Raw genomic sequence first — 27,456 nt, 5'->3', positions numbered from 1 at the left:
TTACGAATGTGATTGCACTTTAGTTTACATATTTAAATGTTCAGATATTAAGATTTGAATGAGGCAAAATAACGTGCTTTTTCTCTCAAATATGTTGTTATAATCATTTGTCTCAGATGTACTGTAATTAGTTTCTGTATAAAAATTTGGTGTTGAAACTCTTTTTTTCAAACTTGAGTCTTGAAAAAGAGGGGGTCCTCTTTAAATCAGGGCCGTCTTATATTCGGGCCAATACGGTAATAGGAATAATGTTTTCTTGATGACGAGCTAAAAAATTTTCATAGGGAGTCTAAAACATAACGAGACGGATGCCATTTTTTATCTGACGAGACGAAAATGCGACAGTTTGTGTCATGTGTTCACGAGGCGTGACATTTTCATACTGTACGTGTAGTACGTCAGCCTGCATCGTAGGAGTTGTTTGGGTTGAATGGGGCGCATTTTTTAAAGCACCACATGCTGAAAATTACGACAACATTTTCTCACATTTAGCGCCACACAGTGTTTAAAACGTGGTGTAAATTTTTTGAGTCACTTTTTTTTTTTTTTTTTGCACATTTACAACATAATTTAGCAACTTAAATATTCATTTTTAAATAAGAAGCTTTGTACCTGAATGTTTAAATCCAGAACTAAATATTTTATTTAAATCTTAAATTTATATCCTATATCCTCAATGTTAAATCTGGAAATGGTTGGAACCATTAATTTAGCTTAATATGCAAATTCACATGACTGGAGACCAGAAGTAACAAAATAAAAGCCGAAGCACACAAAATGCTCTTTTAATAGTTTCTCCTAAATATGTATTTTACCTATGTATTATTATTATCACAATGACTCATGTCTAAGAGCAGACTGCCACCGTTGGGTAGGTTTTATTCATTTTCAAGCAACGTAAACACAGTCTGAGCTGCTCCACCAGCTTTTGTTACTTCCAGTCTCCAGTCATGTGTATTTGCATATTAAGATAAATATTTAGTTCCGACTGTTTCCTGATTTAACATTTAGGATAGCTATAGGATATAAAGTTAAGATTTAAATTCAGTATTTAGTTTTGGATTTTAAGAATGGGGTCCAAAACCTCTTATCTAAAAATGAATATTTAAGTTGCTAAATAATGTTGTAAATGTGCAAAAAAAAAAAAAAAAAAAAAAGAAGTGATTCTACAAATTTCACACCATTTTAAACACTGTGTGGTGCTAAATGTGAGAAAATGTCATAATTTTCAGCATGTGCTGCTTTAACAAACTGCGCCCAGGGTTGTGTCACTTACAGTGCCTTGCAAAAGTATTCGGCCCCCTTGAACCTTGCAACCTTTCGCCACATTTCAGGCTTCAAACATAAAGATATAAAATTTTAATTTTTTATCAAGAATCAACAACAAGTGGGACACAATCGTGAAGTGGAACAAAATTTATTGGATAATTTAAACTTTTTTAACAAATAAAAAACTGAAAAGTGGGGCGGGCAATATTATTCGGCCCCCTTGCGTTAATACTTTGTAGCGCCACCTTTTGCTCCAATTACAGCTGCAAGTCGCTTGGGGTATGTGTCTATCAGTTTTGCACATCGAGAGACTGACATTCTTGCCCATTCTTCCTTGCAAAACAGCTCGAGCTCAGTGAGGTTGGATGGAGAGTGTTTGTGAACAGCAGTCTTCAGCTCTTTCCACAGATTCTCGGTTGGATTCAGGTCTGGACTTTGACTTGGCCATTCTAACACCTGGATACGTTTATTTTTGAACCATTCCATTGTAGATTTGGCTTTATGTTTTGGATCATTGTCCTGTTGGAAGATAAATCTCCGTCCCAGTCTCAGGTCTTGTGCAGATACCAACAGGTTTTCTTCCAGGATGTTCCTGTATTTGGCTGCATCCATCTTCCCATCAATTTTAACCATCTTCCCTGTCCCTGCTGAAGAAAAGCAGGACCAAACCATGATGCTGCCACCACCATGTTTGACAGTGGGGATGGTGTGTTCAGGGTGATGAGCTGTGTTGCTTTTACGCCAAACATATCGTTTTGCATTGTGGCCAAAAAGTTCAATTTTTGTTTCATCTGACCGGAGCTCCTTCTTCTACATGTTTGGCGTGTCTCCCAGGTGGCTTGTGGCAAACTTTAAACGAGACTTTTTATGGATATCTTTGAGAAATGGCTTTCTTCTTGCCACTCTTCCATAAAGGCCAGATTTGTGCAGTGTACGACTGATTGTTGTCCTATGGACAGACTCTCCCACCTCAGCTGTAGATCTCTGCAGTTCATCCAGAGTGATCATGGGCCTCTTGGCTGCATCTCTGATCAGTTTTCTCCTTGTTTGAGAAGAAAGTTTGGAAGGACGGCCGGGTCTTGGTAGATTTGCAGTGGTCTGATGCTCCTTCCATTTCAATATGATGGCTTGCACAGTGCTCCTTGAGATGTTTAAAGCTTGGGAAATCTTTTTGTATCCAAATCCGACTTTGAACTTCTCCACAACAATATCTCGGACCTGCCTGGTGTGTTCCTTGGTTTTCATAATGCTCTCTGCACTTTAAACAGAACCCTGAGACTATCACAGAGCAGGTGCATTTATACGGAGACTCGATTACACACAGGTGGATTCTATTTATCATCATCGGTCATTTAGGACAACATTGGATCATTCAGAGATCCTCACTGAACTTCTGGAGTGAGTTTGCTGCACTGAAAGTAAAGGGGCCGAATAATATTGCACGCCCCACTTTTCAGTTTTTTATTTGTTAAAAAAGTTTAAATTATCCAATAAATGTTGTTCCACTTCACGATTGTGTCCCACTTGTTGTTGATTCTTGACAAAAAAATTAAATATCATATCTTTATGTTTGAAGCCTGAAATGTGGCGAAAGGTTGCAAGATTCAAGGGGGCCGAATACTTTTGCAAGGCACTGTATGTGAGATGTACTGCTCCCCCTCCATTTTCACTGGTGTTAGGAAGTGAAACACATGGTGAGAATTGTTTTCTTATCCTGGCAATGTTGCTTCAGCCTTAAAAAGGTCTGTACTGAGTTTTCGCGTTAGCATAGCTGGAGCATTAGCACAGTCACGTTGTCATTAGCATTTAGCGTGGCGAGCGAGTGGAGCCTCATTAGACCTAGTTAGAAGAAGTTAGACCTCTTTGACAGCCAGAAATCTTGCTTGTTTGTAGGTGACCATATACTTATTTTCCACTCTAATTTGGGAAAGAATTCTTTAAAAATTAAACAATGTGATTCTCTGTTTTTTCCCCACATTCGGTCTCTCATGGTTGAGGTTTACCCATGTTGACAATTACAGGCCTCTCTAATCTTTTCAAGTAGAACTTGCACAATTGGTGGTTGACTAAATACTTATTTGCCCCACTGTGTGTGTTCCTTCAAATTCAAAGTGAGAGACTGCATTTAATCAACTCGTTTCATATGAAATCCATTTTTGGAGCAAAAAACAGAAGAGATGTCCTAGTTTATGTGGCTCAGTATTAATAATACAAGAACGAGACAAGGAAGGACTAAAAAAGATTCTGACATAGCATACAGTTATGCCAGCTCTGTAGTCAGATACCTAAGGCATTCTAATTGATAAAATGCTAGGATGCTACTACTTAGTATACTAATTTCAAAGCCAGACAGTAAATAAAATAGTTCAGAAAGTGAAAAAGGCCTTTTTAAAGGCCCAATGAATACTTTGTAATAACTTTCTGGGATTCGTATTCATGACATTAAGATGTAATGAACACAGTCTATTACATAAGCAAATGAATATTTTAATATGCTAGCTGGATGTGGAGAGTAGCTCTTCAACGCATCAGTAAATGTTGGTCTGTGTTTACCACATAATTGAGACAGAAATAAATGGGTGGAAAATGTGACAAAAGAATGCGGCACATTTTTAGACAAATAAGTTTTTTTTCCTATAATAGTAAACAGGGTTCAACTCTGCAGGTTTGTAATAAAATAAGGTCATTCCTGTTTCTAAGCAGTATCATGTACTGCAGCGCCCCAAAGTGGTTAGCGGTAATCACTGCAGCAAGGTGGCCATTTCTACGCATCTTGATGGGAGGGAAAAGTATGGAAATACAACCCCTAGCAAAAAGTATGGAATCAACAGTCTCCGACGAGCATTCACTCAGACATTTTATCATGTAGAACGAACTCAGATAAAAAGTTTGAAAAAAATAATGAATTAGTTCAAAAGTGCAACTATTAAGCATTCAGAAACACTAAAAGAAATGAATTAAAACATTGTGGTGGCCAGTAAATGTTACTTTTATAGAGAAAGTGCAGGGAAATATATATATGGAATCAAACCATTCTGAGGAAAAAAAATATGGAATCATGAGAAACAAACATAGAAATAACAATCAAAACACATATCTAGTATTTAGTAGCACCACCTCTGGCTTTTATGACAGCTTGCCGTCTCTGAGGCACGGACTTGATGAGTATTCTTCATCAATTCGGTGCCAACTCTCTTTGATTGCAGTTGCCAGATGAACCTTACAAGTCGGAGCCTTGCTGTGGAACATTTTTTTTTGTTCAATTTCCACCACAGGTTTTCAATAGGGTTGCGATCTGGGCTATTTGCAGGCTATGACATCGACTGGATGAGTCTTTTTCCAAGGAATACTTTTAACAGTTTTAGCTCTGTGGCATGACGCATTGTCATCTTGGAAAATGACATATTTTCAATTGAAGGGATAAGAAAGCTCCCTAAAATTTTAATGTAAACTTGTGCATTTATTGAAGATTTAACCACAGCCATCTCCCCAGCGCATTTGCCTGACATGCAGCCCCATATCAGCAAGGAGTGAGGGAATTTTGATGTTTTCTTCAGGCAGTCTTCTTTGTAAATCTCACCGGAACAGCACCAAACCAAAGTTCCAGCATCACCACCTTGTCCACTGCAGATTCTTGACTCTTGACAAGAAATTCCCATTGAAATTCCCAGTAAAAAATTTAAATCAAATCCGACTTGTTAAATAACCAAGAGCAAACGTTATTAAAGTTCATGTTCAATTACCCAAAAAATTAATTAAAAAAAACATTTTATTCTAAAAAGTCAGATAAATGTAACTATAAAATACTATGGTACCTGTACTTACACAATGAATTGGTTCTGGAAGCAGCCTCATAAACGAAAAATTACGTAATATATATACTGGTATAGTATTTTAACCTGACATTATACTTATGTTCCAATTTGCTTATATGTTTTGAATATTAAAAATCGTTCAATGGAAAAAAGTTTTTTTTAAAACCCAGGTATCTGAAAGTAACACATTTTAGATCTGTAATTGCAATACTGTGAAACCGTGATATTTTGGCTTAAGGTTATCATACAGTCAGAATATCATGCCGGCACATGCCTAATCGTAACCTGAAAATTCCGTTGGTAGAGATGTTCGTAAGTAGAGTTCCCACTGTATTCATCTTTTTCTGTCTTCAAACAAATTCTCATACAAACAAACAAAAAAAACGATTCCTAATATAGATTGTTTGCTTTTTTTGTTCTTACTCCAACTTCATTACAAAACATTTTGCGTACCTTAGCGTTAAAACATGAATACCACCGTCTGAAATCATCATTAGGAGGTAACAAAAGCCAAGCAGAAGGGACAGGCTTGCATGTTTTTTGGGTGAGAACTTTTTAATAATGTATTAAAACTGTTTTAAAAACTAGTATCCAAAAGGAATGGTTGAGTCACTTCAACCCAGCTTCATTTACACTCCAAAAACATAACTCCCATCAATTAAGAAGTGTAGCCAAACACATAAAAGTGGTACCTTTCCTGTAAGAGCACGCCTATTCTGTGCACAAGGTCCTATATTCCTGTTATTGCTGAGTGACGCATTATGAAATTAATAAAATAATAATGTACTCAGCATTAGTTTGAGGAACATTAGAATATTTCAAGTTAGGTCCCAAGAATAGAGGTATTCACACATGTGCGCTTTACTCAAGGGCGTAGGTTTGCATAGGGACGGTAGGGACATAACACTACCAACCTTTCAGGATCCTCGAATTGTCCCCACTTACTTTCAGGCAAACTTATTTGTATTGTATAATGTTCAGTTATGTAGGTAATTTAGATGGTCTTTTTTATGTTTTAAGGATAGAATTGACCCTACTATTATTAAGTGATATATTTACATTATTTTCAGACTTACATTTACCCCTTTTCACTTGCTGAATGTGCCGGACCGTTATTATTTCATTTAACCTCATATGCACGTTTGATTGGCTGATGACATGCTCCCCCCTTACACCCCCCCCCCCCCCCACAGCCCCGACAAAGATACAACATGTCGACAACATGCCGCCTCCTCTGACCCCTTTGAAGAGGAGGGATATTAGAAATTTTTTTCAGCCAGCAGCAGCTACCCGGATAGCAGACCGACATTGTTGATCTTATATCGTTGAATCAACGTCACTTTTGCACCCTCAATAATGTTGTTTCAACGTTGAAATCCTTACAAAATCTAAACGTTATTTTGATTATTAATAATATTGGAACGCTGAACCAATGTTATGTTTTTGACATAACTTCGACATGACTTTTCAATCATATTTCCCGGTCAATCATAAATCAACCATATGTCAACATTAGTTAATCAACTATAAAACAATTTTAACCCAACTATTGCCTGACATCAGGGCCGGCCCAGCCTATACGCAGACTATGCAGCTGCTTAAGGCCCCTGACCACTAGGGGGTCCCTAATCTGGCAATTGTTTAATTGATATTTTATTTTGTTTACTACAGTTTGCTTTAGTTGACTTGTGTGAGTTTTGATACTTAATTTCAAGCTTAAAAAAATAAAAAAAATCTTCTTTAACTTCTTTTTCTCTTTTAGAAAAAGGTTTGGTGCCAGCTACTGTAAGTACTGACAATCATTTGGGGTGAGAAGTTTGAAGTATGCAGTGCAACAAAATCTGATTAATATACAAAATATGGACGTATGGGTTGGATTGCATGTATGGGTTTCACAGTACACTGTGACGAAATGGTGGGCCAAAAATATGGGCTCGTTGGCATCATTTTGCTTAGTTGTTTCAACGTCACTTGACGTCGAAAATTTCGATGTCAACCATACTGATGATTTTGATGGAAAATCAATGTTTATCTGCTAATTCTGCTATCTGGGAACTGTAAGGAATGTAAAAAACGTCAGTGTTGTGGACTTGGGAAACATCACTAATTTTGCTACTGAAAGTCCGACATGAATCTGACTTAGGATAACATTAAACTGTGTGAACATGATAACCTGAAAAACTCGAGTGGGAAGCTGGTTAAAGAGAAATGTCCTGTATGTGTTTTCTGCTGTTAACGTTATGAGTTTTTCTCAGTTATGTTTATTAATTTAGATCAGGGGTGTCCAAACTTTTTGCGAAGGGGGCCAAATTTGGTGTGATAAAAACGTGGGGGGCCGACCTTGGCTGACGTCCTTTATGTAGAACAATATATTGAAGCAGATTTTAGCAAGCCATTCTGTTACATTTGCTTTATTTTTATTTTTTTTTTTAATTAATAATTTCAACAATGTCGCAACTAGCCTTTTTGAGTACTGTATTTGTTTATTATGACAATAAATCCTCAAGATGGCATTTACATTATTAACATTCTTTCTGTGAGAGGGATCCACAGATAGAAAGACTTGTAATTCTTAAAGGATAAATGTGACTTTGTATATTGTGACTAAATATTGCCATCTAGTGTATTTGTTGAGCTTTCAGTAAATTATACTGTAGCCATTTAACTTCTGCCCAAATGCATGATGGGAAGTGCAACCATGACTGTGCGTAGTGGTACCAATTGATATATCTTCTCTGCGTAGGGAAATAACATAGGGTGTTAAGTAAAAGATCAATTACTACCTTACTTCCCCACATTGCTTCCCACGATATTTCTAATCGTAGGGAGAGGGATTGTAAGGCTTTAGCCAATTAAAAAAAGGCTCCAAAGGCTGCCAAAATTCACTCTACTCATTTTACGCTGCCTTTTAGCTCTATATATAGGTAAAACGGCGCCATTACAGATTGAACGCGACATTGGGTGAGTGGGTCGTGCAGCGCATGCGTTAATTGCGTTAAATATTTTATTGTGATAATTTTTTTTTTTAATTACCGCCGCTAACGGAATAAATTTGATAACCCTACCTTAAGCCTAAACTAAAGACTGGATGAGTGTAACAAATTATGTCTGTAATGTTAAATACAATTAGAAAACGATTTAATAAAAAAAAATATATATATATATATATATATATACCGTATTTAAAAAATGCATGTCCGATATTTTTTTTGCCGATTCCAATACTTTGAAAATGACGTGATCGGACCCGATCGACATCCCTATATATAACAGATGTCAGATATAGACAGATAGAGATATATAACAGAAGTCAAAACAGATTCATTTTGCATTGATCATTTTGCCTATCAATTAATTAGGTTCATATTCATGAGAAACGTAGCCCTGACCCCCATTCACCCTATCTGTTTAAGTTTAATAATGTCCCTCCTAAGCAAAAAGTGTACATGCAGGTTATGCAGTGATATCGTCCCTACCAATGTTCTAACCAAACCTACGCCCTTGGCTTTACTTATACTTGAAACTGCTTCGTAACTGCAAATTTTATTAATTATTATTTATTAATTATTGTTTTTGAACACAATGTTCCAGTGATAGGACAGGCCTTCCCAAGTGTATCTTGTTAACGCTTCTAAACCTTAGGACCTATCTTGTCAACTATGAGACAGTAAAACCTGAGTAAATACAGTATTTCCAAACTGCATGTTATTGCATTTTTACTTTGTACAGTCAGGGCTTGAAAATGTTAGCTTGGCCTCTGATATGTGCAGAGATGTGAGAAAAAAAATGTGTTTGAGATTTACATACATATACATTATTCTTTTAAAATTGACCATTACACCCTTTTAAGATTCCCAAATCACCTACGACCTACCCAAGTGTCTGTCAAGTGATAACTGCATGACATTCCAGTCTTAGATTCTGTCACTCCAGCGTCAAATAGTTTGTTGTATGCCACGCGACGTCAAGTAATGTTCTTCAGTCCAGTCCATGTAAAAAAACATTTGCGGCCATGACCAGTTTGTCAGTAACGGCGGAAGAAGACGGAAGGGGTGGGAAAAAAAGATTGAAAGCTTGTGGCACTCACAACCCACACGCTTACACAAAAGCATATGTGTCCTGCCCACCCGTCTGTCTTAGTAATTGAGGAGTCGCTCCCTTTCAGTCCCGACGAAGCGCCTGTTGGCTGCGAACACCTTTGCTTTGTTTGCTGAAGGACCTGCCAGATTGACACAAGCCCAATATAAAGTAAAAATTAGAAGATCGCATTATTTCACATTCCCTCACTAAATATTTATTCTTTGTAAGAATAAAGAAGAAGAAAATTGATCTTTCCACCCAAAGTACTTCAAAGAGTAGCTTTACTATGCCATACTTTTTACAGGGTCTCTGCATATTTCTGGCAAGCAAATACAGTGCCCTCCATAATTATTGGCACCCCAGAAAAAGATGTGTTTTTTAGCTTCTAATAATTTTTTAAAGTCAAATAATATGGGACCTTAATGGAAAAAAAAGAGAAAAATCCAACCGTACATTCATTCAGTTGGGAAAAAATCCCACCATTTCTGTGTAGATTTGGCCATATGTTTAGGGTCATTGTCTTGCTGAAAGACCCAGTGATGACCCATCTTCAGCTTTCGGGAAGAGGGCAACAGATTTTGATTCAAAATGTCCTGGTATTTCAAAGCATTCATGATGCAATGCACCCTAACAAGGTTCCCAGGGCCTTTGGAAGCGAAACAGCACCACAGCATCACTGACCCACCCCCATACTTCACAGTGGGTATGAGGTTGAAGTTGAAGCCCGGGACCATGTCCCAGTTGAAGCCTGGGACCGTGTGCTTTGGTCACATGAGACCAAGATTGAGCTTTTTGGCAAAAAACACTCTAAGTGGATCTGGCGTGCCACGAAAGATGCGCATGCTGAAAAGCACCTCATACCCACTGTGAAGAATGGGGGTGGGTCAGTGATTCTGCGGGGCTGTTTCACTTCCAAAGGCCCTGGGAACCTTGTTAGGGTGCATGGCATCATGAATGCTTCGAAATACCAGGACATTTTAAATCAAAATCTGTTGCCCTCTGCCCGAAAGCTGAAGATGGGTCGTCACTGGGTCTTTCAGCAAGACAATGACTCTAAACATATGGCCAAATCTACACAGAAATGGTTCACCAGACACAAAACCAAGCTCCTCCCATGGCCATCTCATTCCCCAGACCTTGTTTTGTTGGCAAAAGGGGGTTGTACAAAGTATTAACACCAGGGGTGCTAATAATTGTGACACACATTATTTGATGTCAAATAATTTTTTCTTTATGTGGGATTTTTTCCCCACTGAATGAATGCACTTGTGTTGAAGGTTGGATTTTCCTCTATTTTTCCATTAAGGTCCCATATTATTTGAATTAAAAAAAAATTATTAGAAGCTAAAAAACATCTTTTTCAGGGGTGCCAATTAGAGCAGGGCGGTAGACCGAAAATTTACCATTACCGAAATACTTCATGATGACAGACGAAATTTTGACCATGTCGGTAAATTCAGTAATTTAATAAAACAAGAAAATATAGTGTTTTCATCCCGCTTTGACTCTGTGTTTTTCGGCTATGTTTATTCCCCTTTAAGAAAGCAGACAGTGTGCTTACGTATTGAGTCACATGGTTTTCAGGAAGCCAAACAAACAGAAGCCCGGAAGGCTAATGCTAGCAGCTAACGCTACAAGTAAACGGGATGGAGCCGGGCTTAATTTAGCTTCGCCAAACTTTCACCCGACATTAAGTAAACTCTTGGCAGGTTCCAGACGGGTTTTCACCCGCTGTCCTCCCTGGTTCTCACGATTTCAGGAGAGGATGCTTTCAGTGCTGTCTTCTGCTAGCCAAGCCACAGGCTAACGCTAGCGGCTGACGGTACAAATGAACGTGATGGAGTCGGATAGCGGCTCTAACCCTTGTCGAAGCGGCTGAAATTAATGAGTGGACTGGGCACGGACTTCATGTAGCAATCATTATGTCGCGTTATTTGGTATCTCTTTGTGATTTCTCTGAAAGCTTTCATGATGGTAAAGCACTCAGCATAAAGTATAATCCAACAGTGAAGCCTATATATAATATGATAGTTTAATGGCCACAGCTATTTTTCTGTATGTGTAAATCTGCTCAATTTATCGTGATACTACTTAAGGCCATATCACCCAGCCCTAGTGCTAATAATTATGGAGGGCACTGTATAATGCTTTTAAAGACCATTTTAAGACCTCTGACAATAAAAAATAAGACCATTACCATGGAACAAATACGTATGGTTAAAAAAAAAAACAAAAAAAAACAAACGCGCACTCTAAATTCAAGTCAAAGGATTTTTTTGGGTGGTGTCGGCTAATCGTTTGTAGCACGTACAGTATTTCTGCCTTTAGCGTAGCGGTAGAGCCGGGCGGTATACCGAAAATTTACCGTTACCGAAATTCTTCATGATGACCGACGTAATTTTGACCATATCAGTAAATTCGGTAATTTAATAAAACAAAAATAGGTATACTGACCTATGTAGCTGAGTAGCACGGGCAGAAAAATGAGGCCGTGCGCAGCTCCCAGCAGCACGATGGCTAAGTACATACGGAAGTAGAACACCTGGAAGATCTGGGACTTGGAAAGCGCCAGGATGAGGATGCCGCCAAACTTTGTCAGTGTGATCCCGCTAAACACCTGCGTCAATGAAGAATGACTCATTACCACCTTATTGGCGATTACTGTAATAATACTTTTAGAGCTGGACTGCATTTAGATTACGAAATTAGGTTAAAAAAGTCTGGTAGCTAATCAGCTAGCATTTGTGTTCAACTTTGACACTTACTGAGCTTCCCATGTGCGCCAGCGCCTCCTCAGCTCGTTCTACTCTGCTTTTTTTCATGCTTATGGAAAATGCACGAGCCAGATGACTGCAGAACTCCACAGATATCCCACAAGCCTTGAAAAGTAAACGTGTTATTCAACAACTTTACTATCAGGAGTACGGACTATTTCCCTCACCATGACCAGGTTGACAAGTGAGACAGCATTGAGGCTGATGTTCCAAAGCCACATTACGCCGAACATGTTGACCAGGATCATGGCGATGGTGGCGCACACCAGCACGGCCGACCACAGCTCGAATCCCAGCAGTATGGTGGTCACCACGAAGATTGCGCCCAGCGACACGCTGAGGTTGAAGGCTGTGTCGTGTGCGATGGACAGGTACTGCTCGTAGAACACGTAGAAGACGCTGTGGCGGATGAAGTTAGTGGTTAGAATGTGAATACATTATCTGTTCCCTGTCTGTATCGCAGACTTTTTTTTTTTTTGCACAATGTAACAGTCACTGTATTGTGGAATTCTGCTTGGTTATGGTTTAACAGTATCTACAGTGGAATGATCTCATGTGGCAAAGTTGCTGATGCATTTTCAGGTCTTTTATTGAATGTCAGTATAACAGTAAAAGAACATCACAGTAAGCACAGTCAAGCTAACTCAAAAGCAAGACGCTCACAGATTTGCCAATGTCACGCGCCACACAACCAAACCTTTGTAACGACACAATTTTACTTGATGCTTACCAAATGACTGACTTAATAATATGTACTTGAATGTGTCTTGCTCAACTATGTTCACTAAAAGTGTGTTTTTATACGTGCATTATAAATGCATTGAAAACACGTGTCAGTGATAAAACCCATAAAAATGAAGTGCAGATTTTCACAAATAGCAGGCAGGTCTAGAACATATTACGGATTACATTTGAAAAGACGTATTTTCTCAGGGCATTGCGGTTTTCATTAAAAATGATGATACTGAAAATATTTCGTCAACGAACGTTTTTTTCATGATGATGGCCTGACCAGCTAAAAACGTGGCTTGGGAGACTAGAAACGAGACAAATGCCAGTTTTCATCTGACAAGACGACAGCAAGACAAAAAGAGCGATCATTACGAGTGTGAAAAAATGAATTACCTTAGTTTAGGGCTGCAAATAACGATTATTTTCCCAATTAATTAATCGTTGACAAATGTCACTTTTTTCAATTACGTTCACAATTCACCTTGAAGTTGTTTTAGGCATATTGTAAGTAACAATGAAGAAAAAATGGATGACCATTCCCTTCAAAAATCATATCCTATTACAACTTCCTGACCGAACTGTAGTCTACAACTTTATCGATTATTAAATTCGTTAGCAACTAATTTATTAATCAATTTTAATTGATTAGTTGTTGTAGCCTTATACGCACGCCACGAACTGTATGTAAAAAAAAAATTGCCTAAGAGTTTAAGATGACGCTCGCCACAGTAAATGCAAATGCTGACGAGAACCCTAATGTTATGCTAACACTCCAAGCAACCTAGCCCCCCCCCCCGCACTTTCCAGGGCAGGCAGGCAGGCGGATGTGTGACAAAAATCAGACAACTTGCACTTCATTTAACTAAATTGTAGTAACGCACAGACGCGTCCCTTCATATCCTTAGTAAGGGCATTGCAAAGATGGGAAAAGTAATTAGATTATTCATTACTGAAAAAAAAATACTGTTAGAAACGCCATTATTAACAACACTTATCACACATTAAATGTAACTCGACGCGTTAGCATTAGTATCAACTTTAGCGTGGCAAGCATCCCTTTAAACGCTTGAACAACTTATTTTTACATATAGTTCGTGGCTTCTAGGGTTAGGGTTTAGGGTTAGGGTTTAATTAAAATGTACTGCTTTTCCTGCTGAGTGTGTATGATCATCAGCAAGTTGGGGTTGTCCTTGTAGACGTTAAAATATGTGCTTGTCTTTCTATGTTCATTCGAAATAGTTGGAAACATTTATTTTGGACAAAAACTTCAAATAACTACAGACGAAAACATTTTGAGTAACTGTTGACTTAAACTATATGAAATTTGTATGAGATTTCGTCGACTAAACCTAGACAAAGACGAACACATTTTGAAATAACTAAAATATGAACAAGACCATTAAAAATTTTCGTCCAAAATACAAAAATTAAAAAGGCTGCCAAAAACAACACTGTATTGAACCCTTACACACCCTCATTCACATTTGTGAACATGTGATATTTGTTACATTCACTCAGGTCATGCTGTATACATGATCTTTTTACTACAAGCTTATCTTTTGACACATCACCCACAATATGTCTTTACTATGTGCTTATCTTTTAATCCATCTCTGTGTCTATATGAATGCTACGTTCATAACAAGCAAACAACGTATAACACTTTACTAACAGCGTCAGAGAAGCTGGCCTTAAAATGACAATTTGACTAAAAGACTTCAAGGTGAACAGTTTTCTTAGCAGTATTTTGAAAAGTATCAATAATACACCACTGACATCACAAGGGGGACATAGTCAGTGTATGGCAGAAATTACTGCAGCTATTTAGTGTTGTTGTCTCTTTTCTTCCTCCCAGAACTAAAGTTGTGGTCAAAAGTTTACATACTCTTGTGAAGAACATAATGTCATGGCTCTCTTGAGTTTCCAGTTATTTCTACAACTCTGATTTTTCTCCGATAAGATTGGAACAGATACTGCTTTGTCACAAAAAACATTCATGAAGTTTGGTTCTTTTATGACTTTATTATGGGTTAACAGAAAAAGTGATCAAATCTGCTGGGTCAAAAATATACATACATGGATCTGAAAAAGCGAATCATTGACTTGAACAAGTCAGGAAAGTCACTTGGAGCCATTTCAAAGCAGCTGCAGGTCCCAAGAGCAACTGCAAACAATTGTTTGTAAGTATAAAGTGCATGGCACTGTTTTGTCACTGCCACGATCAGGAAGAAAACACAAGCTATCACCTGCTGCTGAGAGAAAATTGGTCAGGAGGGTGAAGATTCAACCGAGAATCACCAAAAGGCAGATCTGCCAAGAATTAGAAGCTGCTGGAACACCGGTGTCAGTGTCCACAGTCAAGCGTGTTTTGCATCTCCATGGACTGAGAGGCTGCCGTGCAAGAAGGAAGCCCTCGCTCCAAAAGCGGCACCTTAAGGCTCGACTGAAGTTTGCTGCTGATCACATGGACAAAGATAAGACCTTCTGGAGGAAAGTTCTGTGGTCAGACAAACAAAAATCAAGCTGTTTGGCCACAATGCCCAGCAATATGTTTGGAGGAGAAAAGGTGAGGCCTTTAACCCCAAGTACACCATGCCTACCGTCAAGCATGGTGGTGGTAGTATTATGCTGTGGGGCTGTTTTGCTGCCAATGGAACTGGTGCTTTACAGAGAGTAAATGGGCTAATGAAGAAGGAGGATTGCCTTCAAATTCTTCAAGATAACCTAACGTCATCAGCCTGAAGATTGGGTCTTGGGCGCAGTTGGGTGTTCCAACAGGACAATGACCCCAAACACGCATCAAAAGTGGTATTGGAATGGCTAAATTGGGCTAGAATTAAGGTTTTCGAATGGCCTTTCCAAAGTCCTGAATTAAACCCCATTGAGAACTTGTGGACAATGCTGAAGAAACAAGTCCATGTCAGAAAGCCATCAAATTTAACTGAACTGCACCAATTCTGTCAAGAGGAGTGGTCAAAGATTCAACCAGAAGCTTGCCAGCAGCTAGTGGATGGCTACCAAAAGCACCTAATTGAAGTGAAAATGGCCAAGGGACATGTTACCAAATATTAGTGCTGCTGTATGTATATTTTTGACCCACCAGATTTGATCACTTTTTTCTGTTCACCCATAATAAAGTCATAAAAGAACCAAACTTCATGAATGTTTTTTTGTGACAAAGAAGTATCTGTTCCAATCACTCTATCAGAGAAAAATCAGAGTTGTAGAAATAAATGGAAACTCAAGAGAGCCATGACATTATGTTCTTCACAAGTGTATGTAAACTTTTGACCACAACTGTATTTCCTTTGATGCAACTTTTTTTGCCACCCAATCCCGAAACACAAATCTATGAAGAGAATGTGCCAGAAATTACTGCGGACATGAGCCTCATTGTAGTCACACATTTCAAACCAGGGGTGTGTCAAAATATCAAAATATGACATTTTTCATTCTGGCCCTCTCACACACATACATTCTCTTCTCACATACATACTGTATATATTCACTCTCACACACATATATTTTCCTCTCACATTCATATATATTCTCCAGTCATATTCATACAATTTCACTCTCACATTCATACATTTTCACACTCACATTTTTTTTTTTAACTACAACAGTGTCTACGTTAACTCTTTTACTGCCATTGATGGCGCGAAACATCCATTTTGACTAGGAGGGGAGTGACTGAACGAACATTTCAGTTCAAGTGGATTGGACGTCTGGTGTCGTCAATGGCACTGCACCAGAGCATTCACAGCCAGTCTTCCTGTTTTTTAGGGGTTTTTACAGGTCACTTTCTGTTTAGTAACCCAAAATCACATAGAAGTGACCTATAACTAGGCATGTGCCGGTTTGAGATTCTGACGGTACGATAACCGTGAGCAAAAATACCACGGTTTTACGGTATCACGGTATTGCAATTATAGCTTCAAAATGTGTTATTTTGAGAGGTATGGGTTAAAAAAAAACTTTTTTCTGAGATTTTTTTGTTTTTCAGAAAATATTTGCAAATTGGAACATGAATTTATGTTAAAATAAATAAATAAACAAAAATAAATAAATATTTTAAATAAAATTAAAATAAATAGAACTTATAGACTACCCACAGCCACATCTCAGGTTGCTCAAGTTGGAGCAAGAACTAAATTAATAGCTATAAAAAGGTAAAACCACTTCTAAATAAAATTGAAAAATATTGACTACTTTTTTTTTTTTTTTTTTTTTGAGGGGGCAAAAGATCAAGTTTCGCCATTTTCAGCCACTGTGTCAACTCTAGTCTACATGTCATGCCTTTGTGTTAAAAAGACGCAGAATTCATAAGTTAATAAGTTAAAAATGGATAAGTTAGTTAAAATGTAAATGTTGTTGTGTAAAGGTTTCATCAAAAACTACTGGGAGTGAGACCTCTCCTTGTCCAGCGAGCGTACATTTGTGCTTAGGGCAAGATCATCTGTCGTAATTAGCGATCTTTGATGTTATCCCTTTTCCTTCATTCAAGCTTGTTTCTCAGTGGCTGTGAGATTTAAAACCTCGACGAAGTTGCTCTCCCAGCTAAGACTAGGCTAACAACGACGTCTTTGTAAGTTTTTAGTTAATTTGTATTTTGAATTTGAAAGGAACATGTGTGTTTTGTTTTTGGTGAACTTTTTCATGGATGACTTCCTCACATTCTGTTGTGTTTGTGCTAATGAAGCTACTCACACGTGTAAAATACTATTGTACAACGTTTTAAAACTGCATATTTCAGTTACCATGATTTGAGACCTCCATAAAATCAAGAAATGTACGCATTTTGTTTGGAGTGTTTCTTTTTTGGTGTTTAGCGGAATAGCGTCACTGACACACACACATCAACAGCGGGAGAGGGAGGGGTGAGCGCTGCCGCTCCAAGATACTTCTGGCTGCATTTTTTTAGACTTGTAAAATAGCGAATACCGTACTACGGTATGACGGAAAATTTTTGTGGTTTTGAAACCGTGACGTTTTCATACCACAGTAAACCTTGAAACCGGTAACCGGCACATGCCTACCTATAACTGCCCCAAAATCAACAGGAAGGACCTGAAATGCCCCAAAATTAACTTATTGGCTCCCATTGAAGGCCATAGATGTCCAATCCATTTGAAGTGGGAGGGACATTCTACCAATGATACTCGTTTCAATTTACGACAGAGGGATGAACTTGTTTTATACTAATAAGAACTCACCTGTAGGCAAAAACTTTGTGATCCAGGGTCTGACTGATGTTATCAGCCAAGACACGGGCCATTTTCAAAGAGTTGATGTAGTCCGACGACTCTTTTAGAATGGTGTGAAAGGTCATGAAGTAGCTGGCTCCCACCTGGGTGTTGTTGGGATATATATCCACTGCTGCAGCGTAGGCTGCATGGCCGCTGGAAAGAAAATATACCACAGTAAATATGGTGACTTGACATTGAGATACACAAGACACCAAGCATATAAAGTTACCCTTTTCCACACTTGACATTAGGATTGTCTGACAAGAACATGGGAAGAAATTGCATGAAGTCTTCGCCCACGGGCCTCTGCTTTCCGCTTTGCGTCAAGGGTCGACAATGTACACATGATGGGTCCACCACTAGAATACACCAGGCATTTTCGGTTAAATATGCCACCATATTCGATAGGAACATTGCTAAAATAGAATGACACTCAACCCCCATAGGAAATTTCAAAACTACATTTCGAGACAGATGCTTGAACATCACACTGACTGAATAATATAGGCTAATACCATTACAATATTTACTAGCGGTGTAACGGTACACAAAAATCTCGGTTCGGTATCATGGATTTCTCAGCAATGTTCAACTCACTCGTGATTATGGGCATTGCTCTGTGAAAAGGTGAAATAGACCTGTTAAAGAGAGTTTCTCAAACTAGAGGCATCATATTGTAAATACCGTATTTTTTGGACTACAAGTCGCTCCTGAGTATAAGTCGATCCAGCCATAAAATGCCCAACGAAGAGAAAAAAACCATATACAAGTCGCACCGGAGTATAAGTCGAATTTTTGGGGGAAATTTACTTGATAAAATCCAACACATAGAACAGACATGTCATCTTGAAAGGCAATTTAATATAAAAATACAATAGAGAACAACATGCTAAATAAATGTACAGTGTACAGTGCATTAACAACGAAATGTGAATATACTGTCCTACGCTACGGCCTGTCCTGGCTATACAGCGAACTCCCAAAAGACAATGCTGGACGTCCGTATAATTTGCTGAATCAATTTGGTCCTCGATAGAAAACAGGTTCGCATCAACGTAAATAAATGATAATTAGGTACTATTATTAATAAGTAACAGGTTAGCATGTGTTCGCTATCATTAGCACATCGTTCAAACAACCACACAACTGGCTCTAAGTGTCCGATCGCGGGTGGAAAACACACAACAACAACAGAAAAGATGATACACGCAGGCGTTGCCTCTGTAGAGATGATTTAAAAGCATAAACAATGAAAGTAGGCTCGCAGCCGTCTATTCTCTCTAGCTAACTCGCCCACTCACTCACTCAGAGCTACGTAGCTGTCCGTCTTCTTCTGGTGTGTCACGTAAACAAGAGCGAGTGCGCCCTCACGTGGGCGTGAAACCGCCAAAAACTAAATGCATCCATGTCAAGATAAAAAAGTCAATAATACAATTGAACATACACTGCCAAAGGCAGAACGTGAACGTGGCCATAGCTATAAAGAGTTATTCAGATAACTATAGCATAAGAACATGCTAACAACTTTACAAAACCAGTTATTCAGATAACTATAGCATAAGAACACACTAACAACTTTACAAAACCATCAGTGTCACTGCAAAACACCAAAATAACATGTGAAATTATATCATGATGTGTTAATAATTCCACACATAAGTCGCTCCTGAGTATAAGTCGCACCCCCAGCCAAAATATGAAAAAAAAACGCGACTTATAGTCCGAAAAATACTGTAGAAAACCAACTGCTTGGCAATTACTCCTCTTTAAACTATAGCTTTCTCAGTCAATATGTCAATGAGTTGGTTTATTCCTTAAATTTAGCATAAAGTGAAACTAAGTATATATCTATTTCAGATTGTGCAAGTGCATTGGAAATGTTAACAACCAGCTTGTGTCGTTGAGTTTGCTAGTCTATTGTGCAAAAACAAGAGTGAGTATCTGGTTGAGTCAGCCAGACGGTTGTTGACATTAGATATAGATTTACCCGAAGCATTACAGAAGGCTCCTGTAGTGTTGTAATAACGGCAGCAGGTGGATTGTGGCTTCACCCAGTCGAAATAGTCGTCAATCCAGGAGGAAGGCGTGAAAGCGATGGTGGAACTGAAAGATGAAAATACAACAACAATAGTGTGTTGTAACTTACATTGGTGAATATTTTTATTTGAAGACGCGAGACATACTAGTTGCTGATGAGCGATGCAGAGTAGACCTGCTGCACCAACGAATTATTGTTACATCCCACGCCACCGCATACAGCATTCTGACCCTCAAGGCTGCTGTAGTTGAGGCCGTCCTCCACGACAAAATAAACCGGAGCTCCCGTGTGAAGATATTGGCTCAGGTTTTTGAAGTACTCCAACACATACGAGTCCTTGTGGTGGTCACAAAAAAAATTACAGCAATGGAAAAAATGACAGTATTTGACACTCGTGATTAAAGTACAGTATAATAACATTTTTGTGCATCAGGTATGATTATTCCAGGAAAATTAAGACTTTCTATTGCCTGTTCAGGTTTAATTGCAGCTTCACCACATTTATTTCTTGACTGTCAAATCACAACTTCACAACTGTATTTATATTCTGACTTCATTCTTGTAAATTGTTTTGTTAAAATTACAGCTTTATTTACATAATATCAATCTATGATAGGGCTGCAGCTATCGATTATTTTAGTAGTCGATTAATCGATGAACTTTTTGGTCGAATAATCGAGTAATCGGATCAGGAACATGAAAAATTAAAATACCTGAGCTGAGCCTCAAACGGTATAAAAAAATATTATAAAATATTATACGTATATATTTATATATATATATATATATTTATATATTATATAAATGAGGATTTATGTACAACAAAAGAACAATTTGCTAACTAACATAGCAAAAGTCCACTAGCTTAAATGCTATATAACGCTAATTAAAAAAAAAATTTTTTTTTTTACAATGCTCTGAACAAATGGTTCAAACACATTTTCCCACAAAAAAAAGCTAAATATACCCATGAACTAAATTACAAATGCATTAAAAAAACATTAGCTCAAACAAATACTGAGCTTATGTTGGTTTTAACATGGACCAGCTGGATTCAGCCATGTGAAATGAGGCAGACTAGATGGCAGTGTATCCACTCAAATCAATAAAACTGAATGCAAACACTTTCAAAATAAACCATTACAATGCCACAATAATGAAACGAATACTCGAAGCAGCAATATTTAATTCGAATCTTTTTTTTCTCATCGAATACTCGAGTTACTCGATTAATCGTTGCAGCACTAATCTATGATTATCAATATACTGTCACAGAAATTTGAATGTTTTACTAGAGAAAAATACTACTTGATTTTTGTAATATTAATTACCTGACTACCGTAATTTTTGGACTATAAGGTGCACCTGACTAAGCCGCCACCCACCAAATTTGACACGAAAACTGAATTTGTTCATGGATAAGCCGCATTGGACTTTAAGTTGCAGCTGTCCTCATTGTATTATGGGATATTTACACCAAAAGTTATGAACCGGGGAAAACTTTATTTGATAGCAGCATTATATGACTGTCAAAAGACCACCATGAAGCTTTGAGAACCATTCCTTCAAGAGGCTTCATTTGGCCATCACTGCACCCCTTGGGTGAGGCAGTCAACCTCTGCTGCCACCTGCTGTCAACATGATTGTCGTCCAACATGCTCCCTAGCATGCATTGCAGTGCTACTATAAAGCGCACCTAACTATAAGCCACCACCCATAAAATTTGAAACAAAAACGGAATTTGTTCACAGCTAAGCTGCATTGGACTATAAGCTGCAGCTGTCCTCATTGTATTACGGGATATTTACACCAAAAGTATGAACCTTTTTTTGGTAGCACCATTATAAGACTGTCTTAAGACCACCATGAAGCTTTGGGAACCAATTGGCTGCAAAGCTTCATTTGGCCATTAAGGCGCACCTGACTATAAGCCGCCACCCACCAAATTTGACATGAAAACAACATTTGTTCATAGATAAGCCCCACTGGACAATAAGCCGTAGCTGTCCTGACTGTATTATGGGATTTTTACACCAAAAGATATCAAACGGTAACACTCTATTTGACAGCGGCATCATAAGACCGTAATAAAACTAAATGAACCAGAATGAAGCTTTGAACCAAATGGCTCCAAAACCTCATTGCTTCAAGAAGCTTCATTTGGCCATCACTGTTCTCTTGGGGGAGACAGTCAACCTCTGCTGCCACTTGCTGTCAACACTGCTGTCATCCAACATGCCCCCTAGCACAACGCAGCACTACAGATGTAAATAACAATCAAAATTCATGTTGTGTGTAGACATGTGCCGGTTACCGGTTTCACGGTTTACCGTTGTGTGAAAACATCGCGGTTTCAAAACCACTAAAATTTTCCGTCATACCTTAGTACGGTATTCGCTATTTTTCATGTGCCAAAATGCAGCCGAAGTGGCTTGGTGCGGCAGCGCTCACCCCTTCCCGTTTGTTGCCGTGAGTGTCAGTGACGCTATTCTGCTAAATAGCCAGCAAACCCAAAAACAAATCCTCCCAACACAAGGCGTACTTTTCTTCAATTTATTGAGCTCTCAAATCGTGGTGAAATATACAAATGAATACATTTAAAACGTTGTACAATTGTATTTTTCCACGTGTGATTAGGTTCAACAGGACAGCAGTAGCACCATTAAAAAGTTCGCCAAAAACAAAACACACATTTTCATTTCAAATTCAATATACAAACTAACTAAAACTTACAAAGACGAATGTTAGCCTAGGCTAAGCTAGGAGAGCAGCTTCGTCGAGATTTTATGTCTCACACTCACAGCCGCTGAGAGAGAGACAAGCTTGAATGCAGGGGGGGAAAGAAAAAGAATCGCGTCAAAGATCGCTAATTGAGAAAGGAGGTCTCACTCCTCACTTTTTTTTTTTTTTTTTTTTTTTTTTTTTTAGATGAAACCTTGCCTCAACAATATTTACATTTTAACATTTATAAAAATAACGTATACATTTTTAACTAACTTATTAACTTATGAATTCTTTGTTCTTTTTAACACAAAGGCATGGCATCATGTAGACTAGAGTTGATACAGTGGCTGAAAATGGCGAAACTTCACTTGAGCTTTCCCCCTCAAAAAAAGTCATACAGTATATATTTTTAATTTTATTTAGAAGTCTTTTTACTTTTTATAGCAATTATTTTGTTCTTACTCTAATATTGAGCAACTTGAGCTGTGGCTGTGGGTATAGTCTAGGTTCTATGTATTTTAATTTTATATAAAATATTTGTTATTTTGTGTTAATTTATTTATTTTCACATTATATTCATGTTCCAATTTACAAATATGTTTTGAAAAAAAATCCTGGGTAACACTTTATAATAACTATCCGTTTTACTAGTTAATAGATCATTAGTAAACTGTTGATAAATGATTTATTGCTGATTTGTGAAGTATTTGTTAACAGTTAGTTAAGCATTTAGAGTGTGTTCCAATATGGTTGACCCCATTCTAAATGCCCATGCTAGTTGATGGATCTTAATAAAACTATATACACTTTATGTTGAAGGTTATAAGTTTTATTTGTTAAATATACAAAGAAAAGTACAAATATTTGTTGGTTCTATGGCAGATTTTCATAAATGTGCAACATGAGCGCTGCCTGCAAAATGCCTTATCAAAATGCCTTTTCTTTTGAAGTGAACGACATTTCTTAACCTGAAAAGATAGAAATGCCAAACGTTACACACAAAAACTTCAAACGTTTCTACACAAACTGTGTTTCAGGTTAAGAACACCCTGTAAATGCTTAACAAACTGTTAACAAATACTTCACAAATCAACAATAAATCATTTATCAACACTTTACTAATGATCTATTAACTACTAAACGGATAGTTATTATAAAGTGTTACCAAATCCTGTTCAATGGAATTTTTTTTTTTTCTTTCTTTCTTTTTTTAAACCCATACATCTCAAAATTTTGGAGCTATAATTGCAATACCGTGATACTGTGAAACCGCGGTATTTTTGCTCACGGTTATCGTACCGTGAAAATCTCATACCGGCACATGCCTAGTTGTGTGCTCATTATTTCTTCAGTTACTCCTCCAGTTGTTTCATTAATTGCTAGCTCTGGTATTTGGCAACACTTCATTTGACAGTGGTGCAATAAAACTGTCGTAAGACCATCCTAATGATAACATTACACTGCCATGACCATTAATGAATGCTTATGACAGATGTCATTTTCTGTCATCCGGCAAATGATCTCACTTTTGAATAGATGTAAAAGATCCGAGCTGGACATAAATGAAGTTAGTGACATAAATTTTCCAGATGATGCTTAATGACATCTGTCATAAGCATTCGTAAATGCCCATGATAGTGTCATGTCTCAATTATGACAGTCTGTCAAATAAAGTGTTACCTATTGACCCAAATGAATCAACAAATGAGCCACACTGGACTATTAACCGCAGGATTTAAAATGAGGGGAAAAAGTAGCGCCTTATGATACGAAAGTTACGGTACTTCTAGACAGTAACTTGTTGTGAACCTGCTCCTAGCTTGTTAATTTTGCACATTCCTATTGCACTGTTGCATCCCTCGCTACTTCGTGCTTCAAACATCAATAAATACAGTATTTTATAGAGCTGTCACGATCTCATCACGCAGTCTCACTCTCCTTCCTGCTGCTTTACTTGGTCAGGCAGTGCACTAAGTTGCTTGTTAAAGTTAACAATGATTGACAGGCGTTAAATTTTGATCTTGCCAGAGAATCTTAGAAGTCGAAACTTCAAGGCGCCGCATGTGTCAATCATCGTTTAGCTTGTTAAACACTTGCTGTGACAACTCATTGTGCGTACAGGCTGATTTATGCTTCTGCGTTCCGGTGACGGCTGAGCGACGGCGTAGAACCTACGCAGTAATTGTGCATTCCAAGTTCTGAGTCAAGGGAACCTGTTGCTCTGTAATTCACCGTCATCCCACTAGAGGGCCGTGGGTTTTTCTTTGTACGGTTTTGGGGGACTCTTGTCAAATTCCTTTATTTCTCCTCCGGTCATTAACAGCAATGGTAACAGAGATGGAACATGTGTATTTGCGGCTGCAGCTAATCAGTATTGAAGCTCCCGCCGAGAAACGATATATCGTTTTAAGAATGTGTCACTGTTTAAAAAAACGACAGGTTTCTATCAAAATCTTCTATTAGAAAAGTGTCTACTTTAGCTCACTGGCTGCCATTGATGGAGCTAGACATCCAATGTTTTGACTGGATTGGACATCTAGCGCCGTCGATGGCACTGAAACCGAGCAATCACAACAAGTCTTTTGTGGGTTTTGACATATCACTTCCTATTCATTAAGGGCATTTACGGACGACTTTTTGTTGATGAGTAGACATGTGCTGATTACCGGTTTCAAGGTATACCGAGGTATGAAAATGTCAAGGTTTAAAAACTGCAAAAAAAAAAAAAAAATTCCGTCATACCGTCTCTAAGGTATAAGCTTTTTATATGTCCCTAAAATGCACGGAGAAATCCATCATTTGCAGCTGTAAGGCTCAACCTGCCCTCACCGGTTGTTGCTCAGTGTCAGTCAGCTGTGCTGCACGATGGCTGGAGGGAGTGAAACTCCTGAACTTTTTCCCCCATTGAAGAAAATGAAATCGCTGATATGGGAATATTTCGGCTACAGAAAAGTAACAGATGGCCGCGGCTTAGAGGAGGAGGACCAACCGACGTGTAAAACATGTGGAGGGTGGCTACCGAGGAGGCAATACCTTCAATATGATTTTGAATTTATACAAAATTAAAGGTTAGTAAACACTGCCATGAACGGAACACCAGAAACGGGAATTAACTCCAGCGTGTTTAGTGTGTCTAGCGGTGGTAGAACATGTGATTTTTCTCTTTGGCAACTATCTGTGCTGAGAAAGAGAGCGTATATAATATAAATATGATACGAGTCATACCCACGTGCCTTTTATGGAAAATAATTCAATTATCTTAGTTCTGATGGTAATAATGCTGAGCTGTGGGTTTTGGCTCACCTAAAGGACTGCATTTATTTTGATTTTATTTAGAATATTTTTATTCTTTATTATTTTTTTTCAAACTAGATATCTCAAAGTAACATTTTAGAGCTGTAATTGCAATACCGTGATACCGTGAAACCATGATTTCTGACTAGGCATGTGCCGGTATGATATTTTGACGGTACGATAACCGTGAGCAAAAATACCGCGGTTTCACGGTATCACGGTATTGCAATTATAGCTCCAAAAAATTTTGAGATGTATGGGTTAAAAAAAAAAAAAAAAATTCCATTGAACAGGATTTTCTTTTTCAGACTATAGTTGCAAATTGGAACATGAATATATTGTTAAAATAAATAATCAATAAATTTTTTTTAAAATAAAATTAAATATAACTTATAGACTATACTCACAGCCACAGCTCAAGTTGCTCAAGATTAGAGCAAGAACAAAATAATTTCTATAAAAAAGTAAAAACACTTCTGAATAAATTTTTTTAGAAATTTATACTGCATGACTTTTTTTTTGAGGGTTGAAAAGCTAAGTGAAGTTTCGCCATTTTCAGCCACTGTGTCAACTCTAGTCTACATGATGTCATGCCTTTGTGTTAAAAAGAACAAAGAATTCATAAGTTACTTAAAAATGTATAAGTTAGTTAAAATGTCAATATTGTTGTGGAAAGGTTTCATCTAAAAAATAAAATAAAAAAAACATTGGGAGTGAGATCTCTCCTTGATCCAGCGAACGTGGATTTGTGCTTAGGGCAAGATCATCTTTCGCAATTAGCGATCTTTGACGCTATCACTTTTTCCCCTTCATTCAAGCGACTCAAGCTTGTTTTCTCACTCTGCGGCTGTCTCACTCAACGAAGTTGCTCTCCCAGGTAAGCCTAGGCTAACAATCATCTTTGTAAGCTTTTAGTTAGTTTTTATATTGAATTTGAAAAGAAAATGTGTGTTTTGTTTTTGGCGAACTTTTTCCATGGTGCTAATCTGTTGAAGCTACTCACATGGAAAAATCTAATTGTACAACATTTTAAACGTATTCATTTTGTATATTACACTTACCACGATTTGAGAGCTCAATAAATTGAAGAACAGTACGCCTTATATTTCGAGTATTTGTTTTTGGGTTAGCTGGCTGGCTAGCCGATAGCGTCACTTTCACACACAGCAACAAACGGGAGGGGGTGAGCGCTGTTGCGCCAAGCCGCTTCTGGCTGCATTTTTGACACAAGAAAAATAGCGAATACCGTACTACGGTCTGACGGAAATTTTAGTGGTTTTGAAACCGCAACGTTTTCACACCACGGTAAACCGTGAAACCGGTAACCGGCACATGCCTATTTTTGACTTAAGGTTATCATACCGTCAGAATATCATACCGGCGCATTCCTAATTCTGAGTTTGATTGAGTCAATTTGGGGACACTCTCAAGTCACTTCCTGTTCAGTAACCCAAAATCAACAGGAAGTGACCCTGAATGCC

General features: G+C 38.0%; 1 protein-coding gene across 1 annotated transcript in view; it reads right to left on the bottom strand.

Annotated features, from left to right (window-relative positions):
- Positions 1-3,833: 3,833 nt before the first annotated feature.
- npc1 (Niemann-Pick disease, type C1) overlaps positions 3,834-27,456 on the bottom strand; it is a 62,537-nt gene continuing 38,914 nt past the window's right edge. The window contains exons 18-25 of the mRNA XM_057857341.1: positions 20,103-20,293; positions 19,907-20,022; positions 18,149-18,278; positions 17,887-18,072; positions 12,106-12,337; positions 11,930-12,043; positions 11,619-11,781; positions 3,834-9,303 (exon numbers count right to left, since the gene is read on the bottom strand). Of these exons, the coding sequence (XP_057713324.1) occupies positions 9,221-9,303; positions 11,619-11,781; positions 11,930-12,043; positions 12,106-12,337; positions 17,887-18,072; positions 18,149-18,278; positions 19,907-20,022; positions 20,103-20,293 (1,215 nt within the window). The 3' untranslated portion in view covers positions 3,834-9,220. The remainder of the gene's footprint in view (positions 9,304-11,618; positions 11,782-11,929; positions 12,044-12,105; positions 12,338-17,886; positions 18,073-18,148; positions 18,279-19,906; positions 20,023-20,102; positions 20,294-27,456) is intronic.

This window comes from Corythoichthys intestinalis, chromosome 14, assembly GCF_030265065.1.
Source record: "Corythoichthys intestinalis isolate RoL2023-P3 chromosome 14, ASM3026506v1, whole genome shotgun sequence".
Lineage (NCBI taxonomy): Eukaryota > Metazoa > Chordata > Actinopteri > Syngnathiformes > Syngnathidae > Corythoichthys > Corythoichthys intestinalis.
This window is presented reverse-complemented; position numbering and strand designations above follow the sequence as displayed.